The sequence below is a fragment of the Gigantopelta aegis genome, chromosome 9, assembly GCF_016097555.1.
Source record: "Gigantopelta aegis isolate Gae_Host chromosome 9, Gae_host_genome, whole genome shotgun sequence".
Taxonomy (NCBI): Eukaryota; Metazoa; Mollusca; class Gastropoda; order Neomphalida; family Peltospiridae; genus Gigantopelta; species Gigantopelta aegis.
Window position 1 is genome coordinate 10,380,412 of NC_054707.1, and position 24,894 is coordinate 10,405,305.

Genomic DNA, 24,894 nt, shown 5'->3' on the forward strand with positions numbered 1-24,894 from the left:
TACGAGGGTTATCAGCATGCACAAATTATGGGAAAATACTAAAATTCAGTCGAGAAATATTTATTCTTTGTACTTCCATGCTAGACGAATATTTATTAAATAGGCGGTGAAAAAATCGTCAGCAGCCGCCTATTACTGACATCCTTTATATAGCATATAGCCTCTCACATTTATGTTATTACCGTATTTAATCGTAATACAGTAACACTTTCTCGAGTTAACCTCATACACACGTAATTACCGTCTTTAAGTGGCAAGTAACCTCAGACGTATGTAATTACCGTATATAAACGTAATACAGTGACACCTTCTCGAGTTAACCTCATACACACGTAATTACCGTCTTTAAGTGGCAAGTAACCTCAGACGTATGTAATTACCGTATATGATCGTAATACAGTGACACCTTCTCGAGTTAACCTCATACACACGTAATTACCGTATTTAAGTGGCAAGTGACCTCAGACGTATGTAATTACCGTATATAAACGTAATACAGTGACACCTTCTCGAGTTAACCTCATACACACGTAATTACCGTCTTTTTGTGGCAAGTAACCTCAGACGTAAGTAATTACCGTATATGATCGTAATACAGTGACACCTTCTCGAGTTAACCTCATACACACGTAATTACCGTCTTTAAGTGGCAAGTGACCTCAGACGTATGTAATTACCGTATATAATCGAAATGTACATGAAGTTAGCGTATATAATAGGCATGTACCCAATGCTCTTGTAATAACAGTATTTAATCACAACAGACCAGAAAAGAACAGAACTTCATTACACTCAGGGCTACCGTTCGATGACATTTGAGGAATACCTATACATGTATACACATATATAATATAACAGCATCGAGATGACAGGGTTTGAAAACATTTAGTATGTTACTTCATACGTATTTCAATTACCGTATTTAATCGGCATGTAAACTGATATACAAGTAATTACCGTATTTAAACGGCATGTAAACTGATATACATGTAATTACCGTATTTTCCCTCATACACACAGGTAATTACTATATTTAATTGGCATGTAACCTCATGTTATAAGCATGTAATAAAAGTATAAAATCGGCATGTAACCTCATACACTCATGCAATTACCGTATTTAATCGGTATGTTACCTATACACCGTATTCCATCGGCTTGCGGCCTCTCACTCGTATAATTACCGTATTTAATCGGCATGTTGCCTATACACGAGTAATTACCGTATTTCGTCGGCTTGTGGCCACACACTCGTGTAATTACCGTATTTAATCGGCATGTAGTAGCAGATTCTCATGGTAAGCTTGTTATTGGATTCTATCTTGTGTCCGGGAACCATGCCGCTTTTCTTCACTGCGGTGGCGTCGAACAAGTAGTATTCAGCGTGGCTGTACATCCCTGTAGAAAACAACACGAGGAGTACAAGCAAAGTGCATGTGGGGAGGGGCGGTTGGCCAACAGGGGACAACTTATAACCTCACCAACTCTGAGGATAAGATAATGTATTGGCCCCCTACTGAAAGGCGAGTTCATTTAAATGGCCCCACGTGTTGACGGCATCTTTCAATCCGAGCGAGAAAGAGAGGTAGACAGACAAACGGAGAGACAGACACATACACACACACACACACACACACACATATATAGAGACAGAGACAGAGACAGCGACAGAGACAGCGACAGACAGACAAGGACAAACAGAGACACACACACACACACAGAGAGAGAGAGAGAGAGAGAGAGAGAGAGAGAGAGAGAGAGAGAACGGGAGAGAGACGGAGGGAGGTAGAGAACGAGAAAGAGCGAGAAGATAAAAGAAAAATAAATAAAAGTTAGTTTTGTTTAACAACACCACTAGAGCACATTAATTTATTAATCATCGGCTATTGGATGTCATTTTGGCATTTAGTCTTAGAGAGCAAACCTGCTACATTTGTTTTATATGCACCATTCCACACATACACATACCACGTACGGTCTTTAATATACCAGTCGTGGCGCATTGGAACGAGAAATAGCCCAATGAGCCAAAGGACGCGGATCGATCCCAGACCGACCACGCATCACAGACGAGCACTTTACCACTGGGCTACAACCCGCTCCGAATAAGAGATAAAAACAAACATATAATATACAAACCACTGGAAACAGGAACGGAAAGTTTAAAAAGATAAAAATAATTTATTTATTTATTTTTATTTTATTGTTGTTTGGGTTTTGTTTTGGTTTTTCTTTGGTGGGGGAGGGGATGTTGTTTTCTTTGTTGGGTTTTTAATATATATATTTATGGTGTTATTAATCGACATTTGAAACTTTAAAACTAACATTAAAACAGCGCGGTGTAACTGTTACCTTCTACTTCTTGACACCCTTCAAAAGCCGGGTACATGGCGAACGAATGCTCGGTCGGGAGGAGGATTGGGTCGTAGGTTATCCCATCCTGGCGGCAGCAGTAGTTGAACGTCGTGTCGTCTCCAAACATCCCGCCAGGCACGGTCCCCGAGTGACTGTTAGCCCCGCCCTTCATACCACTAACTGTGATTTCTCCGCTAGTGAATCCTGGAAAATAAACATGTTTTAGGTTTTTATGAATACAGGATATTTTTAACGTCAACGACCCTATTTACAGAGGTAGATACTGTACCTTTTTTGTTTCGCATAAAATGTATTTGGAGGTATTACTAACTGTGATATCTCCGCCAGTGAATCCTGGAAAATAATCCTGGAATATTTTTAACATTAACGGCCCTAGTTATTTTTTTGTTTCGCATAAAATAGATTTGGAGGTATTACAAAACGTGTTCTAATCGTTAATCCTAGCTTAAAGGGCCTAGTCCATTTAAGCTAGGCTTATTGACTGGAACACGGAGCTGACAGAATGGTCAAAATCTTTATTTACGTCTCACCTTGTGTACAGATTAAAATAAAAACATGAGTTCAACAGTAATAATGCAATAATACAGCAATAAAAGTACACGAGCCACTTCTATGGAGTTATGAGAGACTTTAGAAGTATTAAAAGACTATCAGAAATGTTAAAACAGTATTGTATTTACAAGAAATAAAACTAAAAACCATAAAATATGTATTTGTTTATATCTGTATAACAACCATCTTTGACGACATAATAAAATAAGATGGTAACTTTTTGCTGTAATATTAACAATATCCTGGTGGCTTAAAAGTAATGATTTTTTCTTTATCTAAAAGGTTATAAAAGTTTACTACAGTAGACACTTTTAAAAAGATCTACTGTAATGTCATCATAAAGAGGACAGTGAATAAGAACATGTTCTTCAGATTCTACATAATTAACACAGTTAAAACAGGTTATTTTGTGAATCCCCAACAGCTTTAAATTTGAAAAATACGCCGTAGTGTTTAAATACTAGGGCCTGGTTCCTTTAAACTTGGCTTATCGGCTGGGACACAGGGCTGACTTATTAAGTGGCTAACAGACAGACAGACAGACAAATTCTTTATTTACGTCGTCTCACCTTCAGGGCAGGAGTCTCCCACTTTGTTGATGCAGTAGTTGCCGGCCTCCCACTTGAACTCAGACTGCGAGCTCTGGTCCTGAACACAGAACTGATACTCTTGGGTCTTCGCCGTGAAATCGCCCGCCAGGTGCAGGCCGGGGGAGACCTTGTTCGTGCCGTCACCCTCCATTTTCACTGACCCCTCCTTGAAGTCGGGCGGACACGACGCCGACGTCTTGAGCAGGGCGAACGTTCCTGGGGGCCATTCGGGGATGTGTTCAGCTACAACCGCGACAAGTAGGGAAGAAAAGGAAAGGAAAAATATACATTTAACGACAGATAAACACATTTTTAAACTATGGCTATTTTGGTGTCTAAAATATGGTTATTACAAATATTTTGACAATAATGGGAAAGAGATAATGCACGCTGCTGTCATATGTTATATGTATTTGCCAATAGAGATTGAGGTTATCCAGCGACCCCTCGCTCCTCAAATTTGCGCTCTACCACTGAGCTACATAGATATTAGTTATAGAAGGGATAAATTCGAATTTTCAATTTAGCCTTTTTACGCCAAGCAAAATTATTGTTTATTAAAATTGATAATATTCATATTGATCAGTTAATTGTTCTTAGACATTTTAAAAAGCAACCCAGTATAATATGTGCAAAATTGCCATCGCAGGATGATCTGAATTCCGAGGAATCAGCCGTGCCGACGTAAAAAGCTGTTACAAAATTGACCTGCACCCGCATTTTTAATCTTCGTGTATTTACTTTTTTACTTTGTTATAATGTGCAAAATTGCCGCCGCAAGAGGATGTGAATTCCGAGGTCTGTATACTGCCCCCCCCCCCCCCCCCCCCCACTTAGTTTAAGTTTAGTACGGCTCTGTATAATGTCTCCTATATAGTATATAATATCAGTGTACATACTCATTTTGGGAGTGGTGCAGCCGGTAGAGGGTTCTAAACCATCAGGGCACACGCATGCGCATTTGCCACGTTTCACAGTCACGTACCCGTCATTTTCACATGGAATGTCCTCACACTTTCCAACCGCTGAAACACAAGAACAACAAAGAAAACCAAAACTAGTTACAAAAAAAACGTATTTTAAATATTAAAGCTTTAACTCTAATTCTCAAGGCATATACTTTTTTATATTTCAGATAAAATTAAATACAGATTATTACAAACACCGGGACGACATCATGTTGAATGTTTCTAAAAGTTATAATTTAAGCAAAAGATTCTGAGTAATATGTAAACTAACGGTAAAAAGAAAAAGCTGTAATAAAAGTATTATTAATATACAGGATATAACCATTGTAAGAAACGATTATAATGTCAAACTATTAAAACGGAAATGTTTCTTTTCAATCCATCTAACACAATACCCACATATGCATACACAAATACGTGTTGTGGATGAATGTGTTGGGGTTGTTTTTTGTTGGTTGTCGTTGTTTGGGTTTTTAAAAACTTTTTTGTTTTGATTTTCGTTATGGTTTCTTTGTTGTTGTTGTTGTCTTGTTTTGGGGTGCGTTTTTATTGTGTTTGTTGTGTGTGTGTGTGTGTGTGTGTGTGTGTGTGTGTGTGTGTGTGTGTGTGTGTGTGTGTAATATAGAGGCCTACCAATTGGCTAATCTACATCACCGACTACTGTATTTTTGTATTTTTTTTAAATGACTTTAAAAATGGCGTTAACTGCGATAATAACAATAACGGTAATAACAATAATGGTAATAACAACGGCTTACAATCGGCAATAACAATAATTTAATAACGGTAATATCAATCACTTTAACTTGAATAATAAGCAGATGCTATATAGTTACTTACTTCTACACGATGAGATTTCAGAAATCTGTTGCAGCATGTAAAAATATTTGCCGCCCACGATGAACTCGGGAGATTCAATGAGTCTCGTTATCGTCGGCTTCTTATTCTTGGAAAAACTCTGAAAATGAAACATGCCATACCAATTACTTTTTATTCCATAAGCAACTGCCCTCCCCCAACCCCCCATCGACAAAGATAAAACTTAAAGCTGCAATCTCGCGAGGTTTTTTTTAAAGATCTAAACATCTAAACATCGTACGTTTGCGTCTGCTTCCAGTAGTTATACCAGTCGTGCGTTTACACGTGTTTGACATCTATTTCACGCAGGAAATTAAATCATTACGGAAGCTGAAGTATGTTAAAGACAAAAGAAAATGAAATATGTGTTCATGTGTTCTTCTAACTATATTTGTTAAACAATAATAGTACTAAGAATTGTGGTTTAGTCGTAGATTTGCATTTACGTGCAAAACTAGGCTTACGATGTTTTGTGAAACTGGGTCCTATGTCAAGACACTAAAATTTTTATAAGCACGGACCCAGATCCCTGCAGGTTAAACACTATGTTACAGGCGCAGAGTCGTAGATTGTCTGCCACGGATTGGGAAAGTTGAAATAATATATCGGAATATGATAATTATTTGCGTCTGTTCTGCGGCGATGTTCCGAGTGTTACAGATTTTGTGGCAACCCGGTTGTACTCACAGTGACGCTGTAGTGCATCATGGAGGAGAAGTCGTAGGGGAAGGTCACCACGTTGCTGCTCATCTGCATGAAGTTGTACATGTGCGCTGGAAAAAAAAAGTTCATGTCTCTTTAAAGGGACTCACCAGAGTGTAGAAATTATTAAGTTTAAAAAAAAAAATTCACTGGCGTAGGAAGCGAGGGGGGGTCAAGAGAGCATGTGCCTCCCCCACTTTGTAGTAGCAGCGATGGTTTTTATATATTTATACATGTACATGTATTTTTATATATATATATATATATACATGAGCGTGTGCGTGTGTGTATGTATGTATGCCCCCGCCTTTTGACACCTTCCTACGCCCGTGGTTTGGTTTGTTTAGCGATACCACTAGAGCACATTGATTGATTAATCATCGGCTACATTTGGTAATTTTGACATATAGACTTAGACCCGCTACTTTTTGCCATTAGTAGCAAGGTATCTTTTATATACATAATCCCACAAGGACAGAATAGCACAAACCACGGCCTTTGATATACCAGTCGTGGTGCACTGGCTGGGACAAGTAAGAGTCCAATAGGCCCACAGACGGGGATCGATCTTAGACCGACGTCCTGCCACCTAATTATTAACATGTTGCTACAGAGTAACAGAGACGTTTTTCACCACTATAATTAAAGGGACATTCCTGAGTTTGCTGCAATTTTTAAGATGTTATCAACTAACAGAGGCTTTTTAACGATTGTAATTACATATCGAATTTATTTTGCTGCATAAATTATTAGTGGCTGTATATTAAACGTGTTACTGATCGTTCTAATATTTGTACTATTGTCCGAATCAAATTGTTAACAACTACAAAAAATTACTCTCCTACCTTTAATTGCCGTTATATTTCCTCCAGAGTTTGTCCAGACACAAATCGTAAAAAAACCACTACAAATATACAGATTCCACACACGAGACTGCAACGATGTCGCCGATATTGCTGAGATTGCATAGGAAAAAATACATGCAGTTTTCTTGCCGTCTGCCATGTTGCTTGTTTATGGAATACTCTTCAAGAGGGGTGAAAGCCTCCAAAGTATGTGACACAATTAATATGAATCCAATGATCTCTTGTGGTATCATTAAAATAATAATAATAATAATAAATAATATGACGTTATCACGTCTGCTTTTATATCATAACTTGTAATGACGTTGTTAGATTAAGTCCTATCCTTTCACCCCTCTTGGAGAATATTCCATAAAAAGTCAAAATGGCAGCTAGCACAAAATTACATGTTTTTTGCCCTATGCGCTCTCAGCGAAGTCGATATAGGCGACATAGTTATCATCTGGTATGTGGAAACTGTGTCATTGTAGTGGGTTTTTTCAAGATTTCTGTCTGGACAAACTTTGGAGGAAATCTAACGGCAATTAAAGGTAGGAGAGTAATGTTTCTAGTTGTTAACAATTTGGTTCGGACAATAGGTTAAATTTCATTTACGAAATTATTTGAAGACAAAATCCAGTTTGGGCTTGTTACAAATATTAAGACGACCAGAAACACATTGAATGTACAGATACTGATATTCTAAACAAGAAAATATATTTAATATGTAAGTTTAATCGTAGAAATATTTTATTAGTCGGAAAAATCTTACAATGCAGCAAACTCAGGAATGTCCCTTTAAGTATATACTAAAAAAAAAAAATTCTGCATAAAATATCAGTGGTTGTATAATAAATGTGTTTTTGATCATCTTAGTGTTTGTACTTATAAGCGTACGAGACGGGGTGCAACGCCCACCCGCCACCCACAGTGCTGGAGTCAAATCCGATGGAGATATTCGGGCAAAATGAGTTTGCCTTAAACCTTTTCACCATGTATTTCCATCATTCTACCCACAATATTATAATGTAAAAATGCGTAGCGATTCGTTTGCAACCCTATATAGCTGTTTGACAGTACGGTAATGCTAATATGAATAAATGTTGTTATCCAGTGTCTGACATTTTCGTTTAATTCGGTTAAAACTCAGTTTTCTGCCTATACATAAATTGGGAGCCCGTACGCCTATTGTACTAGGTCAAACTTCAGTTTATTTTTGTATATATATATATATTATCGTAGGTACAATGCTACATTTGTTTAAAAAGGAATATTGGGCTGCTGAATGATGACAACGCTAAATTTCTTTTGGAGGGAATATTAAATTGTTGGGTATGGAGAAGGTTGCATGTTTTATATGGGATAATGCGCTATTAATGTTGACAACGCTGTGTGATACGGAGAGGGTATTGAACTATTGAATGTTGGCAATGCTCCACATTTCATAAGGAATAATCCACTGGTAGGACTATGTGTTTTGGAGGGAACAGTAGACTACTTACAAGGCTGTATATTTCTGAAGGAATAATCCTCTGGTATGACTATGTGTTTTGGATTAAATAATGAACTTGAATGTTGCCAACGCTGTGTTTTGGAGGGAATATTGAATGTAGGCAAGGCTGTATGTTTCGTAAGGAATGATCCTCTGGCAGGACTGTGTTTTGGAGCGAACAGTAGACTACTTACAGGGCTGTATGTTTCATAAGGAATAATCCTCTGGTAGGACTATATGTGTTTTGGAAGGAACAGTAGATTACCTACTAGGCTGTATGTTTCATAAGGAATAATCCACTGGTAGGACTGTGTTTTGGAAGGAACAGTAGACTACTTACAAGGCTGTATGTTTCATAAGGAATAATCCACTGGTAGGACTATGTGTTTTGGAGGGAACAGTAGACTAATTACAAGGCTGTATGTTTCATAAGGAATAATCCACTGGTAGGACTATGTGTTTTGGAAGGAACAGTAGACTAATTACAAGGCTGTATGTTTCATAAGGAATAATCCACTGGTAGGACTGTGTGTTTTGGAGGGAACAGTAGACTACTTTCAGGGCTGTATGTTTCATAAGGAATAATCCACTGGTAGGACTGTGTGTTTTGGAGGGAACAGTAGACTACTTTCAGGGCTGTATGTTTCATAAGGAATAATCCACTGGTAGGACTGTGTTTTGGAAGGAACAGTAGACTACTTACAAGGCTGTATGTTTCATAAGGAATAATCCACTGGTAGGACTGTGTGTTTTGGAGGGAACAGTAGACTACTTTCAGGGCTGTATGTTTCATAAGGAATAATCCACTGGTAGGACTGTGTTTTGGAAGGAACAGTAGACTACTTACAAGGCTGTATGTTTCATAAGGAATAATCCACTGGTAGGACTGTGTGTTTTGGAGGGAACAGTAGACTACTTTCAGGGCTGTATGTTTCATAAGGAATAATCCACTGGTAGGACTGTGTTTTGGAAGGAACAGTAGACTACTTACAAGGCTGTATGTTTCATAAGGAATAATCCACTGGTAGGACTGTGTGTTTTGGAGGGAACAGTAGACTACTTTCAGGGCTGTATGTTTCATAAGGAATAATCCACTGGTAGGACTGTATGTTTTGGAGGGAACAGTAGACTACTTTCAGGGCTGTATGTTTCATAAGGAATAATCCACTGGTAGGACTGTGTTTTGGAAGGAACAGTAGACTAATTACAAGGCTGTATGTTTCATAAGGAATAATCCACTGGTAGGACTATATGTGTTTTGGAAGGAACAGTAGATTACCTACTAGGCTGTATGTTTCATAAGGAATAATCCACTGGTAGGACTGTGTTTTGGAAGGAACAGTAGACTACTTACAAGGCTGTATGTTTTATACGGAATAATCCACTGGTAGGACTGTATGTTTTGGAGGGAACAGTAGACTACTTTCAGGGCTGTATGTTTCATAAGGAATAATCCACTGGTAGGACTGTGTTTTGGAAGGAACAGTAGACTAATTACAAGGCTGTATGTTTCATAAGGAATAATCCACTGGTAGGACTGTGTGTTTTGGATGGAACAATGGACTACTTACAAGGCTGTATGTTTCATAAGGAATAATCCTCTGGTAGGACTATATGTGTTTTGGAAGGAACAGTAGATTACCTACTAGGCTGTATGTTTCATAAGGAATAATCCACTGGTAGGACTGTGTTTTGGAAGGAACAGTAGACTACTTACAAGGCTGTATGTTTTATACGGAATAATCCACTGGTAGGACTGTATGTTTTGGAGGGAACAGTAGACTACTTTCAGGGCTGTATGTTTCATAAGGAATAATCCACTGGTAGGACTGTGTTTTGGAAGGAACAGTAGACTAATTACAAGGCTGTATGTTTCATAAGGAATAATCCACTGGTAGGACTGTATGTTTTGGAGGGAACAGTAGACTACTTACAGGGCTGTATGTTTCATAAGGAATAATCCTCTGGTAGGACTATATGTGTTTTGGAAGGAACAGTAGATTACCTACTAGGCTGTATGTTTCATAAGGAATAATCCACTGGTAGGACTGTGTTTTGGAAGGAACAGTAGACTACTTACAAGGCTGTATGTTTTATACGGAATAATCCACTGGTAGGACTGTATGTTTTGGAGGGAACAGTAGACTACTTTCAGGGCTGTATGTTTCATAAGGAATAATCCACTGGTAGGACTGTGTTTTGGAAGGAACAGTAGACTACTTACAAGGCTGTATGTTTTATACGGAATAATCCACTGGTAGGACTGTATGTTTTGGAGGGAACAGTAGACTACTTTCAGGGCTGTATGTTTCATAAGGAATAATCCACTGGTAGGACTGTGTGTTTTGGAAGGAACAGTAGACTAATTACAAGGCTGTATGTTTCATAAGGAATAATCCACTGGTAGGACTGTGTGTTTTGGAAGGAACAGTAGACTAATTACAAGGCTGTATGTTTCATAAGGAATAATCCACTGGTAGGACTGTGTGTTTTGGATGGAACAATGGACTACTTACAAGGCTGTATGTTTCATAAGGAATAATCCACTGGTAGGACTGTGTTTTGGAAGGAACAGTAGACTACTTACAAGGCTGTATGTTTCATAAGGAATAATCCTCTGGTAGGACTATATGTGTTTTGGAAGGAACAGTAGATTACCTACTAGGCTGTATGTTTCATAAGGAATAATCCACTGGTAGGACTGTGTTTTGGAAGGAACAGTAGACTACTTACAAGGCTGTATGTTTTATACGGAATAATCCACTGGTAGGACTGTATGTTTTGGAGGGAACAGTAGACTACTTTCAGGGCTGTATGTTTCATAAGGAATAATCCACTGGTAGGACTGTGTTTTGGAAGGAACAGTAGACTAATTACAAGGCTGTATGTTTCACAGGGAATAATCCACTGGTAGGACTGTGTGTTTTGGATGGAACAAATGACTACTTACAAGGCTGTATGTTTCATAAGGAATAATCCACTGGTAGGACTGTGTGTTTTGGATGGAACAATGGACTACTTACAAGGCTGTATGTTTCATAAGGAATAATCCACTGGTAGGACTGTGTGTTTTGGATGGAACAATGGACTACTTACAAGGCTGTATGTTTCATAAGGAATAATCCACTGGTAGGACTGTGTGTTTTGGATGGAACAATGGACTACTTACAAGGCTGTATGTTTCATAAGGAATAATCCACTGGTAGGACTGTGTTTTGGAAGGAACAGTAGACTAATTACAAGGCTGTATGTTTCATAAGGAATAATCCACTGGTAGGACTGTATGTTTTGGAGGGAACAGTAGACTAATTACAAGGCTGTATGTTTTATACGGAATAATCCACTGGTAGGACTGTATGTTTTGGAGGGAACAGTAGACTACTTACAAGGCTGTATGTTTCATAAGGAATAATCCACTGGTAGGACTGTGTTTTGGAAGGAACAGTAGACTACTTACAAGGCTGTATGTTTCATAAGGAATAATCCACTGGTAGGACTGTGTGTTTTGGAGGGAACAATGGACTACTTACAAGGCTGTATGTTTCATAAGGAATAATCCACTGGTAGGACTGTATGTTTTGGAGGGAACAGTAGACTACTTTCAGGGCTGTATGTTTCATAAGGAATAATCCACTGGTAGGACTGTGTTTTGGAAGGAACAGTAGACTAATTACAAGGCTGTATGTTTCATAAGGAATAATCCACTGGTAGGACTGTGTGTTTTGGATGGAACAATGGACTACTTACAAGGCTGTATGTTTCATAAGGAATAATCCACTGGTAGGACTGTGTGTTTTGGATGGAACAGTAGACTACTTACAAGGCTGTATGTTTCATAAGGAATAATCCACTGGTAGGACTATGTGTTTTGGGTGAAACAATGGACTACTTACAAGGCTGTATGTTTTGCCACTCGATTCTGATGAAACCTTCTCGTTCGTTGTTCTGCTGCTCATGAAACAGTCCGAGGGCGTGGGCGTTTTCGTGAATACACGGAGTCTGAAATTCACGAACTCCAGTTAACTCGGTTACATGCTAAAATACTTATTTACAGACATGAACTTGGTTTTTACCCAAAACATTCATGGATTCTGTTTCGGCAGGCAGTCTGGTGATAAATACAAATCGAAAAGTCTAGTATAATTTAAATCCTATTTGCACGATTGTGCTAAATGTGTTATAGTCTAATACATAATATACACATGTTAACAAGTAACTCTAAACTTCACGTGAGTATATAGTTATAGTTTTAAATACACGGGGGAGCAGGGTTAATGTTCCAATACGTTGTTAGGCAGAGAGAGAGAGACCGAGAGAGGTAGAGATAGGTGAGACACGGGGAGAGAGAGAGAGAGAGAGAGAGAGAGAGAGAGAGAGAGAGAGAGAGAGAGAGAGAGAGAGAGAGAGATACAGACAGACACAACATAGAAAAATACGTGTTAGTGTGTGTGTGTGTGTGCGTGCGTGCATACATACATGCATGCATGCGTGCGTGCGTGCGTCCGTCCGTCCACCCACCCACCCATGCATGCACATACATACATACGTGGAGACAAAAAAAGGCATTTGAATATAAATATATAAATATTGATAGACTTACTCGGCCACAACAGGAAATGGTTTGCTTTTTGTTTGAGTTACCGATCACTGACCAACAGCTGTAAGTAAAGAGGCAAGCATTATACAAGAGAGACGTTGTTAACAAAGATGCAAGCATTATACAAGAGAGGTGTTGTAAAGAAAGGCACGAATTATACAAGTCGGACGCTATAAATAAAAATACAATTATAGTCAAGGCAGACGTAATAAAAAATAAAATCAGTATAAAAGAAAGACGCGTTAAGCAGAGACAAGCATTATACAATAGAGACGCGTTAAGCAAAGATACAAGCATTATACAATGGAGACACGTTAAACAAAGAGACGAGCATTATACAATGGAGACACGTTAAACAAAGAGACAAGCATTATACAATAGAGACGCGTTAAGCAAAGATACAAGCAGTATACAATGGAGACACGTTAAACAAAGAGACAAGCATTATACAAGAAAGACGCGTTAAACAAAGAGACAAGCATCATACAATAGATGTGCTGTAAACAAAAAGACAAGCATTATGTAAAACAGACGCGGTAAACAAAGCGATTATAACATAGACACACAAGGTAACACACCAGTGTAATCCTTGTCTTACTGTTCAAATTTTACGCACACTAACAACGTATGGGATGCCTTACAGCGATAAATGATACGGTTCTCGGTTCATTATAATGACGCACTCCATTGTTATGTGTAATCCTAAATTGTTATTTATGATTTGTACATTTTGTATTTAATATTATCTTAACATTTTAACATGTTAACATGTTAACATTTTACCAGTTTTAGCAGTGATTATTGTAATGATAGTAGACCCCTAAAATCACTAGTTTGAAATGTTAGTGTAGCGTTTGCCCGTAATGGAGCATGGACCTTTAAATGTAAAGCACGATGCACTGACCTGCTCAATCGTTGGTAGTAGAGGTAGCCCCAGTGGTCGAGGTTGTATTTTGCACGATCCCCGTTGGGCACGTACTTGACGCACGTGTTTTTCTCGTAGAACGCCATCACGGATAGAACATCAGCTTTGGTGGTGTCGGCTACAAAATGCCACGAAAATACATGAGTCGCACACATCTTCTTAGGTGTTCAGCATCATGACATAGGCGTATACAGACTCCATGTGTATAACGGTCAAAACCAAGACCTATCGGTAAAGTTTCATGTGTATCATTTCAAAACCTAAAGAGCTTCATATTGTAGCGCTCCATACGTATAATTTCAACATTATGAAAATAATATTCATTTTCACGTGTATAACTTCAATAATACAGCGTTTCACAATGTAAAAGTTGAACATTATAGATACACACACATACACACACACGCACACACAGAGAGAGAGAGAGAGAGAGAGAGAGAGAGAGAGAGAGAGAGAGAGAGAGAGAGAGAGAGAGAGAGTTAGTTCCACATGTATAAGTTCAACATTATTGATATATAGAGTTCCTCATGTAAAAGTTCAACATTATTGATATATAGAGTTCCTTGTGTATAGGTTCAACATTATGGATATATAGAGATCCACATGTATAATTTCAACATTATGGATATATAGAGTTCCACATGTATAAATTCAACATTATGGATATATAGAGTTCCTCGTGTATAAGTTCAACATTATTGATATATAGCTAGAGTTTCGTATGTATAACTTGAAGTGATCTGATTGTCACTGTCTTTTTATTATGTGAAACATCTCAGTGTTTATAATGATGCCTAAACAGTTGGTTTCAGCTACAAAATGTATTCTATGAGTTAAAAAATATAAAATGGTGACACTGGTGTAGCCAGAGCAGGGCCGTAGCTAGGATTTTTTTTGGGGGGAGGGGGGGGGGGGGGGGGTGGGGGGTGGTAGGGGGCAACTGCCCTGTAGTGTGGGATCATACGGGCCATAACGTGCCCCCCCCCCCCCCCCCATCACATTATATATTTGCCTATCATCCCATAACAGGACTGACAGACAGAGTGGATGTCCCCCACAGTGGGTGAAATCAGAGAATAATAGACACACGGGGCCGGTTGTTCACACGTTAGTTAGCTTAACAAAACCAATTTAAAACCAAGGACTGAATTAATACACATAATAATTGAAAACGTAAAGTTGAAACTTAATTTAAGACAATCAGATGTATTCATACATAATCAAATCAAAAGTTTATTTCGTATTTATGCAAAAATAATTTTTAAAAAAAAGGATTAGATCAACCTAGGGTTAATTTAACTATGTTTATATGAACAAATATATTTTTAAAAACATGGAAGCGATATTTGATTTAAGTACATATTAGCAATTAAATATAGCTTTGTTCGATTGGTTTTCTGTTCACAGAGTATACAAATAAATTAGATTTGCATTGCTTAAACGACCACGCCCTCTCAAAACGCTGGCTACGGGCCTGATTAAACAGGTACTGAAGACGGCGCCACACAATACGAGTGTCTCAGACGAAAATTGCCACGAGAGTAGCCAATTGACAAGACACATTACGATTTCACCAGTTGCTATGCAGTTGGTAAGTCTCGTGGCTATTATCGTACGAGGCATTCGTATCGTGTAGCGTTGCCTTTAGTGGTAGGTAACAGCGAGTATCGGTGTTTGAAATCTGTACTCACTCATGGAGTCGGCAAAGGAATAGGGAACAATGGCTTTCGGCCACCTGTGGCCCATAATGGCGAGCCGTTTCTTACGGATGTTTCTCGTCGCACGTCGTGACTGGAATTGAGAGACAACGTAGATTAGTAAATATCAGACATACAGGGAAAGAGAGAAATGTTTTATTTAACGACGCACTCAACACATTTTATTTACGGTTATATGGCGTCAGACATATGGTTAAGGACCACACAGATTTTGAGAGGAAACCCGCTGTCGCCACTACATGGGCTACTCTTTCCAATTAGCAGCAAGGGATCTTTTATTTGCGCTTCCCACAGGCAGGATAGCACAAACCATGGCCTTTGTTGAACCAGTTATGGATCACTGGTCGGTGCAAGTGGTTTACACCTACCCATTGAGCCTTGCGGAGCACTCACTCAGGGTTTGGAGTCGGTATCTGGATTAAAAATCCCATGCCTCGACTGAGATCCGAACCCAGTACCTACCAGCCTGTAAACCAATGGCCTAACCACGACGCCGCCGAGGCCGGTAGACATACAGGGATTGCGTGTGTTTACGGTTCGTGTATTACTTCGTGTATCATTACAACTAAGTGTTCTAGTATTTAAAGCCGCAATCTCTCGTAATTATATTATGACATCATTTTCTAAAGTAAAATACAAACACAACTACAGTTTTAATGAATGCACAACTTCGCCTAACTATAATTATTATGACATATTTTTTTCTAATGTAAAAGATAAAACACAACTACAGTTTTAATAAACTCACAATCTCGGCCCACCATATTTTAACATCATTTTCTAATGCAAAATACAAATACAACTACAGTTTTAAAGGGACATTCCCGAATTTTCTGCAATTTTTAAGATGTTATCGACTAACAGAGACTTTTTAACGATTATTAGGTTAAATTTCATTTTATCCAGTTTGAGCTTCTTACAAATATTAAGACGACTAGAAACACATTGAATGTACAGACACTGATATTATAAACAAGAAAATATATTTAATATGTAAATTTAATTGTAGAAATATTTTATTAGTCGAAAACATCTTACAATGCAACAAACTCAGGAATGTCCCTTTAATAAACTGACAATCTCGCCTCACCATATTATAATCTCAGTTTCTAATGCAAAATACAAATACAACTACGGTTTTAATAAACTGACAATCTCGGCCCACCATATTATAACATCAGGTTCCAATGCAAAATACAAACAACTACACGAGTCTACCACGTGCCTGCTATTAGCAGTCGTTTCTAAGTCATCAGTAGTAACTTCAATGATTCTACAACTAGACTACAACTATATTCCAGAGATTGTCTAAATCTACTATTCAATTAAACACGCAAACTCTTATGTTCGTAATTAACATCGTTTTGCTAGTTATAACTACAGAAAAAATGAAATAATAAAACTACCAATAACTTGCCAATAACTACCATGAATCTACTCTATGCCAGTAGTTACAGGTCTCTCACTTTGTATTACCTACCACGCGTTTCCCACTTGTCGGTAATTACTACGAGTTTCCCCACTCACTAACAACTACCACGAGTCCCCCACTCGCCAGTAACTACCACGAGTCTCTCGCCAGTAACTACCACGAGTCTCCCACTCCCCAGTAACTGCCACGAGTCTCCTACTAGTCGATCACCAAAAAGTATTGTTACTTTATCTTCCACTCACCAATAACTACCATGAGCCTCAATCTCTCAGCTAAGTATTAATCAGTCTGTAGTAACAGTTATTATGATTATGTAAAACCCACACGTCCACACGCCTACAACAACCACCAGTGAAACAAAGCGAATATTAATACATAAAGACCCTACAAGATTGCAATCTTATTGGACATCTCACTGTAATATAGACTCTGAAAACTGAGAATGTTTGGTTGATGTCTCTTGTGGTACCTGGATGTTTTCAGCTTCTCCTCCAGCGAGGTTGCTAGACTCCCCGGATCCTGCTTCTAGTGGCATGCTTTCTGCCTCACCAGATCCAGCCTCTAGCATCCCTTCTCCCATACGACCTATAGATTCTGCCTCACCAGATCCTTCTTCTATCATTCTTTCTCTTACACGATTCATAGATTCTGCTTCACCAGACCCCTCTTCTATCATTCTTTCTCTTACGCGATTCATAGATTCTGCCTCACCAGATCCCTCTTCTATCATTCTTTCTCCTACACGATGCATGGATTCTGTCTCACCAGATCCAGCCTCTAAAGCTCTTTCTCCCGCGGGATCCGTGGCTCCTACGTCAGTAGAACCAGACCCCGGATCATCCTCAAGTACAGGCATCTCGTGTCCTAGTTCGCTGCGTTTGCCAGATTCGTCAGTACTCTGAGAGTTTGCCTATGTTAACAAGACACTTATTACTCTTCTGATCCAAACCTGTCTGTTGCTTCCTTATGTTAACATAACTGTTATTACTCCGTTTAATCAAAACCTGTTTCAAGCGTAAGCTACAGCTACTGTTATTAGTTAAAAGCATGTGTCTTGCTTCAGCTCCCTATGGCCGGCCTCGATGGCGTCGTGCTTAAGCCATCGGACTACAGGCTGGTAGGTACAGTGTTCACAACCCGGTACCAGCTCCAACCCAGAGCGAGTTCTTAAGGGCTCAATGGGTAGGTGTAAGGCCACTACACCCTCTTCGCTCTCACTAACCACTAACTAACAACTAACCACTGTCCTGGACAGACAGCCCAGATAGGTGAACAGCTGCTTGAACCTTAATTGGATATAAGCACGAAAATGTTGAAATGAATGAAGTTCCCTATGTTGGTACCGTGCTAGTCAAAGCCTGTTCTAATTTCACTGTGTTAATAAAACTACACTGAAACCTTTCTAAATCGGATACTCATGGGACCAAGTATAAAGTCCAGTTTGAAGTGGAGTCCAGTTTTAAGTGGAATCCAGTTTAGAGATGTTCTGTTCTGTACTAATATTAGAAAAGGGACCGTAAAAAACCCACTGGTTTTGAGGGAATTTCGGTTAACAAAGAGTCTGGTTTTGAGGGGTTTCACTATATTAATATTATGTTAGTCTAGGTGTGAGTCCAGCTTCCGTGTCTTAACACAGCTGAGTTATTGACGTATCACTCCAAGTAAAACAAGAATAACTTTCATATTGAACTTTATTTATTATGTTTGTCTTGTATATGCCCTACAATCTACACTAAATACTATATATGAAGAGTCCACGGGGAAAACGGCCACAGTCACATTGTACAGTTTTGGAGAAATATTGATTGTTTAAAGGTTCATGATGCTCGAATGTGTTCATTTTCAATGCTCATAAACTACACTGCATACTGTACTGTGGGATGTTATAGATGTTATATACGATAATATATGATGTTTTTGTTGACTTTATTTAATATGCAGTCCAAATCGGCATCTATCTAAACCGGCATTTAAATTGCAAAAATACATTACTGTCGTAACATGTATGTATTATGGAGAAGGCCTAGTAAGTTGTGTAACCTCTGCCTAATCATTTGTTCTTTTAAAAATCAATAAAATGTTTCAATCAATCAATCAATATATGTATATATATATATTATGTTTGTTTGTTGTTTTATGTTGTTGTTGTTTTTTAAGTAAATATATTTTTCAGTAATGATGGCTAGCAGAAGAATGAATTGTGATACAAGAAGAACAACATAACAATTTATCCGCTTTCACAATACACAATTAAACCATGATGTCGATAGATTAAGATAGTGGGGAAATCTCATTTGCACCAAATTACGACTTAGGTCGTTTTTCCCGTGGACTCTTTGTATAAAAATATAATATAATACAATCTACCCCTACTTAACTATATGGACATACAACTATATTCTACACAAAGTAAACTATATGAATGTAGACAGTTCTACAGTCTACACATACTAAACTATATTAACATACTAAACTATATGAACATACACAGTTCTACAATATATTCACATTAAACTATTAGAACATAGACAGTTCTACAATCTACACATACTAAACTATAGGAACGTAGATAGTTCTACAATCTACACATACTAAACTATATTAACATAGACAGTTCTACAATATACTCATATTAAACTATTAAAACATAGACAGTTCTACAATCTACACATACTAAACTGTAGGAACGTAGATAGTTCTACAAGCAACACATAACAAACTATATTAACATAGACAGTTCTACAATCTACATATACCAAACTATATGAACATATATAGTTCTACAATCTACATATACTCAACTATACGAACATAGACAGTTATGTATTCTACACAGATACGACTATACGAAAATAAGTCATGCCTAGCTCGTATATTACCTGGCCGTCGCCGCTGATCTTTTTCTGGAGTTCCTTCAACTCCTTCTTCAGTTGGCTACCTGCACCTTCTTGCTCATCCTGGCTGCTGGTGTCCTGTAGAAAAATAATTAATTTTAAGCAATATTTGTTTCTATCAAGAGGCAGTGGCACTATTTCACGAGATATCTTTATAGTATACAATATCATATTATGCACAATATCTGTTTCCATCAAGAGGACGTGATCCTGTTTTACAACATACCTTTATATTATACAATATCACGTCATACACATTATTTGTTTCTATCAAGGGGATGTAACCCTGTTTTACGACATATTTTATAATAAACAAAATCACGTCATACACAATATTAAATTTTGTTTCTATCAACAGTCTGTGGCCCTGTTTTACAACATACCCTTATATTATACAATATCACGTCATACACAATATTTGTTTCTATCAAGGGGATGTGACCCTGTTTTACGACATATTTTATAATAAACAAAACTCACGTCATACACAATATTTGTTTCTATCAACAGGCTGTGGTCCTGTTTTATGACATACCTTTATAGTATACAATATCACGTCATACACAATATTTGTTTCTATCAACAGGCTGTGGTCCTGTTTTACGATATACCTTTATATTATACAATATCACGTCTTACACAATATTTGTTTTTATCAAAGGGATGTGACCCTGTTTTACGACATATCTTTTTATAATACAATTTTCCTTTTAATATTTATTTTCCCCAGTCCATTCTGACCATGTCAAGAATGGGGAGCTTTGAATTTGTGGCCTTACATCAAAGTGTTATAATTTATACACAAGTACATATATCTAATTGGTGGTATAATAATGTTATACAGTCATATATAACAATTTAATACATAAATGCATTTGTAATGTTTCTGTATAAATTAAAGATTGGCAAAAAGCAAAACAAATTGCTAGGACTGGGAAATATAGTAGAAGAAGAAAGAAGATATTATAATGGTTAAAACACATAATATTAAATAGATAGATAGATAGATAGATAGATAGATAGATAGATAGATAGATAGATAGATAGATAGATAGATAGATAGATAGATAGATAGATAGATAAATAAATAAATAAAACAAATAAAATAAACAAATGAAATAAATAAATAAATATACGGGGGGATTTAAATCTATACTAGCGCGAAACGAAAAATACCTGGAATTCGAAACAAGAGATTAAGCCATAGTGTCCATTGTTCATTAAAAACTTCGTAATTGCAATTTTTGTATAAAATAAATCTTTCTATTTCAAACTTGTTTCGTAATATATTTTAACTCCTATTGATATTTAATATTTGTTTCTGTACTTTCATACAATAGATATAATATTTAATGTTGATAATCAACCAATTAACAAAGTTACTATTTATTATACAATATTTGGAAGAGCGTAATGAGAGCGTATAACCTACCAAATGTCCGTGTAGGTCTTTTACAACCAGGCCCGTTGGGCTATTTCTCGTTCCAACCAGTGCACCACGAATGGTATAGGGGCAGAACATAGCTCAGTGGTAAAGCGCACGCCTGATGCGTGGTCAGTTTGGGATCGATTCCCGTTGGTAGACCGTTGGGCTATTTCTCGTTCCAGCCAGTACATCACGACTGGTATATCAAATATCGTCGTATGTTCTATCCTGTCTGTGGGATGGTGCATATAGAAGATCCCTTGCTACTAATGGAAACGAGTAGCGGGTTTCCTCTCTATGACTGTGTCAATAGCCGATGATTATTAAATCAATGTGCTCTAGTGGTGTCGTTAAACAAACATAAACTTTTTAAACTTTCTTTTATGACATATATTTATATTATATAATATCACGTCATACACAATATTTGTTTTTATCAAAAGGCTGTGGCCCTATTTTACGACATATATTTATAGTATAGTGTTTACAATATCATATCATACACAATATTTGTTTCTATCAAGAGGATGTGACCCTATATTACGACATATCTTTATATTATACAATATCACGTGATAAACAATATGTGTTTCTATCAAGAGGATGTGAGTCTGTTTTACGACATATCTTCATAGTATACAATATCATATCATGCATAATATTTGTTTCTATCGAGATGTTATTTTTCTCTTTTGCGATATCTCTTTATTGTATACAATATTATGTCTTATACAATTATATGTTTCTATCAAGAAAATGTGACCCTGTTTTACGACATATCTTAATAGTATACAATATCACATCATATAGAATAGTTGTTTCAATCAAGATGTTGTATCTCTCTTTTACGATACCTCTTCATTATATACAATATCACGTCATATACAATATCTGTTTCTATCAACAGGCTGTGACCCTGTTTTACGACATATCTTTATATTATACAGTATCACATCATACACAATATTTGTTTCCATCAAGAGGATGTGTCTCTTTTTACGACATCTGTCTATAGTTTACAATATCACGTCATACACGGTATTCATTTCAATCAACATGTTACATCATGTACATCATGTTACGTCATTTTATACAGTTTACAAATATTTTAAACAATAAGTATTAACTTTTACATTAATGAACCAAAAGGGCAGTGCCTATAGTTGGGTATCTACCTACATTTCACAACAAACAACGTTTGTTTTACAAAATATGGCAGACAGAATAATAACAATTTGTGGGGGGAAAAACAGACATAAATGGACAGACAGACAGACAGACAGGCAGGCAGACAGGTAGAGAAAGAGGAGGGTGAGAACAGTCAGACGTTCTCAAAGAGTTCGCTTGCACGTTCTATAAACTGGTGTACGATTTCAAACATGTCGACATTTTATAGATTATCAAAATTAGATATTATAAAGTAAAGGTATTTTGTAATTTAGATTTGAGAAATCAGATAGAAACTGAGTATGTTGTTGTCGTAGACTGAGCTTTGAAATAATAAGAAATGTTCCGAATTCTTGTCTTATACATTTTTATTATACAATGTAGTTTATTATAGTACACACACCGCACGCACGCACGCACGCACGTACGCACGCACATACACACATACACGCAGACACAAACACAAACACACACACACACACACACACACACATAATATGAACTAAAGATCGTGTGCCACATACCGTAAATGATCTTATTTATACGTTGTTGTAAATATAATAATAATTAAAGATAGTGTGTGACATACGATAAATGTGTATACGTTGGTGTGAGTATAACGAAGTGTGTGGCATACGTTAAATGTCTATACGTTGGTGTGAGTATAAAAGAAGTGTGTGATATACGGTAAATGTCTATTCGTTGTATGAGTATAACAAGAAGTGTGTGATATACGGTAAATGTGTATACGTTGGTGTGAGTATAACAAGAAGTGTGTGACATACGATAAATGTCTATACGTTGGTGTGAGTATAACATTAAGTGTGTAACATACGGTAAATGTATATACGTTGGTGTAAGTATAACATTAAGTGTGTGACATAAAGTAAATGTGTATACGTTGGTGTGAGTATAACAAGAAGCGTGTGCCATACGGTAAATGTCTATACGTTGGTGTGAATATAACAAGAAGTATGTGACATACGGTAAATGTGTATACGTTGGTGTGAGTATAACATTAAGTGTGTGATATATGGTAAATATGTATACGTTGGTATGAGTATAACAAGAAGTGTGTGACATACGGTAAATGTGTATACGTTGGTGTGAGTATAACAAGAAGTGTATGGCATTCGGCAAATATGTATCCGTTAGTGTGAGTATAACAAGAAGTGTATGGCATTCGGCAAATATGTATCCGTTAGTGTGAGTATAACAAGAAGTGTGCGACTTACGGTAAATGTGTACACGTTGGTGTGAGTATAACAAGAAGTGTGTGACATACCGTGATAGTATTAGTTAGCGTCATGCTTCCACCCTTGCCGGTCTGTATCACGTCACTTTGGTCGTTCACCTTTCCAGAATCTTGGTCGTCCGGGATAATCTTGCGCACCCCCTGCATATGCATAAAATTAATATTCTTCTTATCAGACGGAACCGGCCTCGGTGGTGCTGTTGTTAAGCCATCGGACATAAGGCTGGTAGGTACAGGGTTCGCAGTCGGTTTCAACTACTCACTGGTTAGGTGTAAGATCACTATACCATCTTCTCACTCACTAACAACTAACCCACTGTCCTGGACAGACAGCCCAGATAGTTGAGGTGTGTGCCCAGAACATCGTGCTTGAACGTTAATTGGATATAAGAACAAAAATAAGTTGAAATGAAAAAATTAAATATCGGATGGTTATAATAAACACATTAAGTAACAATTCAAACACTTTCTTCTTTCGGTAAAGGTAAGTTTGTCTTATTACAACGCGGGGTGTGATCTAGTTCATTCAGTAGGGAGCTCACCTGAGGTGCATGGGACGTAGGATCCAATCCCCCTTTTCCCGTCGCAGCAGTATTCCACGACGGGTATATCAAAGGGCGTGGTATGCGCTGTCCTGTTTATGGGATGGTGCATATAAAAGATCCCTTGGTACTAATGGAAAAATGTAGCGGGTTTCCGTTCTTAGACTAGATGTCAAAATTACCAAATGTTTGACATCCAATAGCCGATGATTAATAAATCAATGTACACTAGTGGTGTCGTTAAACAAAACAAACTATACTTTTTCACGACTGGTATATCAAAAGGCATGGTATGCGCTGTTCTGTCTGTGGGAAAGTGCATGTAAAAGATCCCATGCTGTTAATAGAAAAATGTAGCAGCTTCCTTCTAAGACTATATGTCCAAAATATTAAATATTTGACATCCAACAGCCGATGATGAATAAATTATTGTGTTTTAGTGGTGTCGTTAAACAAAACAAACTTTAACTTGTCTCAAAACACCGTGGTATCTCAGTCTATACGTATTGTGTTGTTAGAAAACACCTCAGGTGAGCGCTCTACCAACTGAGCTAG

The 24,894-nt window shown here is 37.5% G+C and overlaps 1 protein-coding gene across 1 annotated transcript in view; it reads right to left on the reverse strand.

The window, feature by feature from the left end:
- Positions 1 to 23,944, reverse strand: part of LOC121380846 — a 31,896-nt gene extending 7,952 nt beyond the window's left edge. Inside the window, exons 1-13 of the mRNA XM_041509836.1 lie at positions 23,828 to 23,944; positions 19,935 to 20,027; positions 17,525 to 17,965; positions 15,597 to 15,696; positions 13,885 to 14,023; positions 12,984 to 13,041; positions 12,277 to 12,382; positions 6,032 to 6,117; positions 5,327 to 5,444; positions 4,418 to 4,543; positions 3,498 to 3,761; positions 2,353 to 2,559; positions 1,264 to 1,398 (exon numbers count right to left, since the gene is read on the reverse strand). Coding sequence (XP_041365770.1) covers positions 1,264 to 1,398; positions 2,353 to 2,559; positions 3,498 to 3,761; positions 4,418 to 4,543; positions 5,327 to 5,444; positions 6,032 to 6,117; positions 12,277 to 12,382; positions 12,984 to 13,041; positions 13,885 to 14,023; positions 15,597 to 15,696; positions 17,525 to 17,965; positions 19,935 to 20,027; positions 23,828 to 23,944 — 1,990 coding nt within the window. The remainder of the gene's footprint in view (positions 1 to 1,263; positions 1,399 to 2,352; positions 2,560 to 3,497; positions 3,762 to 4,417; positions 4,544 to 5,326; positions 5,445 to 6,031; positions 6,118 to 12,276; positions 12,383 to 12,983; positions 13,042 to 13,884; positions 14,024 to 15,596; positions 15,697 to 17,524; positions 17,966 to 19,934; positions 20,028 to 23,827) is intronic.
- Positions 23,945 to 24,894: the final 950 nt, after the last annotated feature.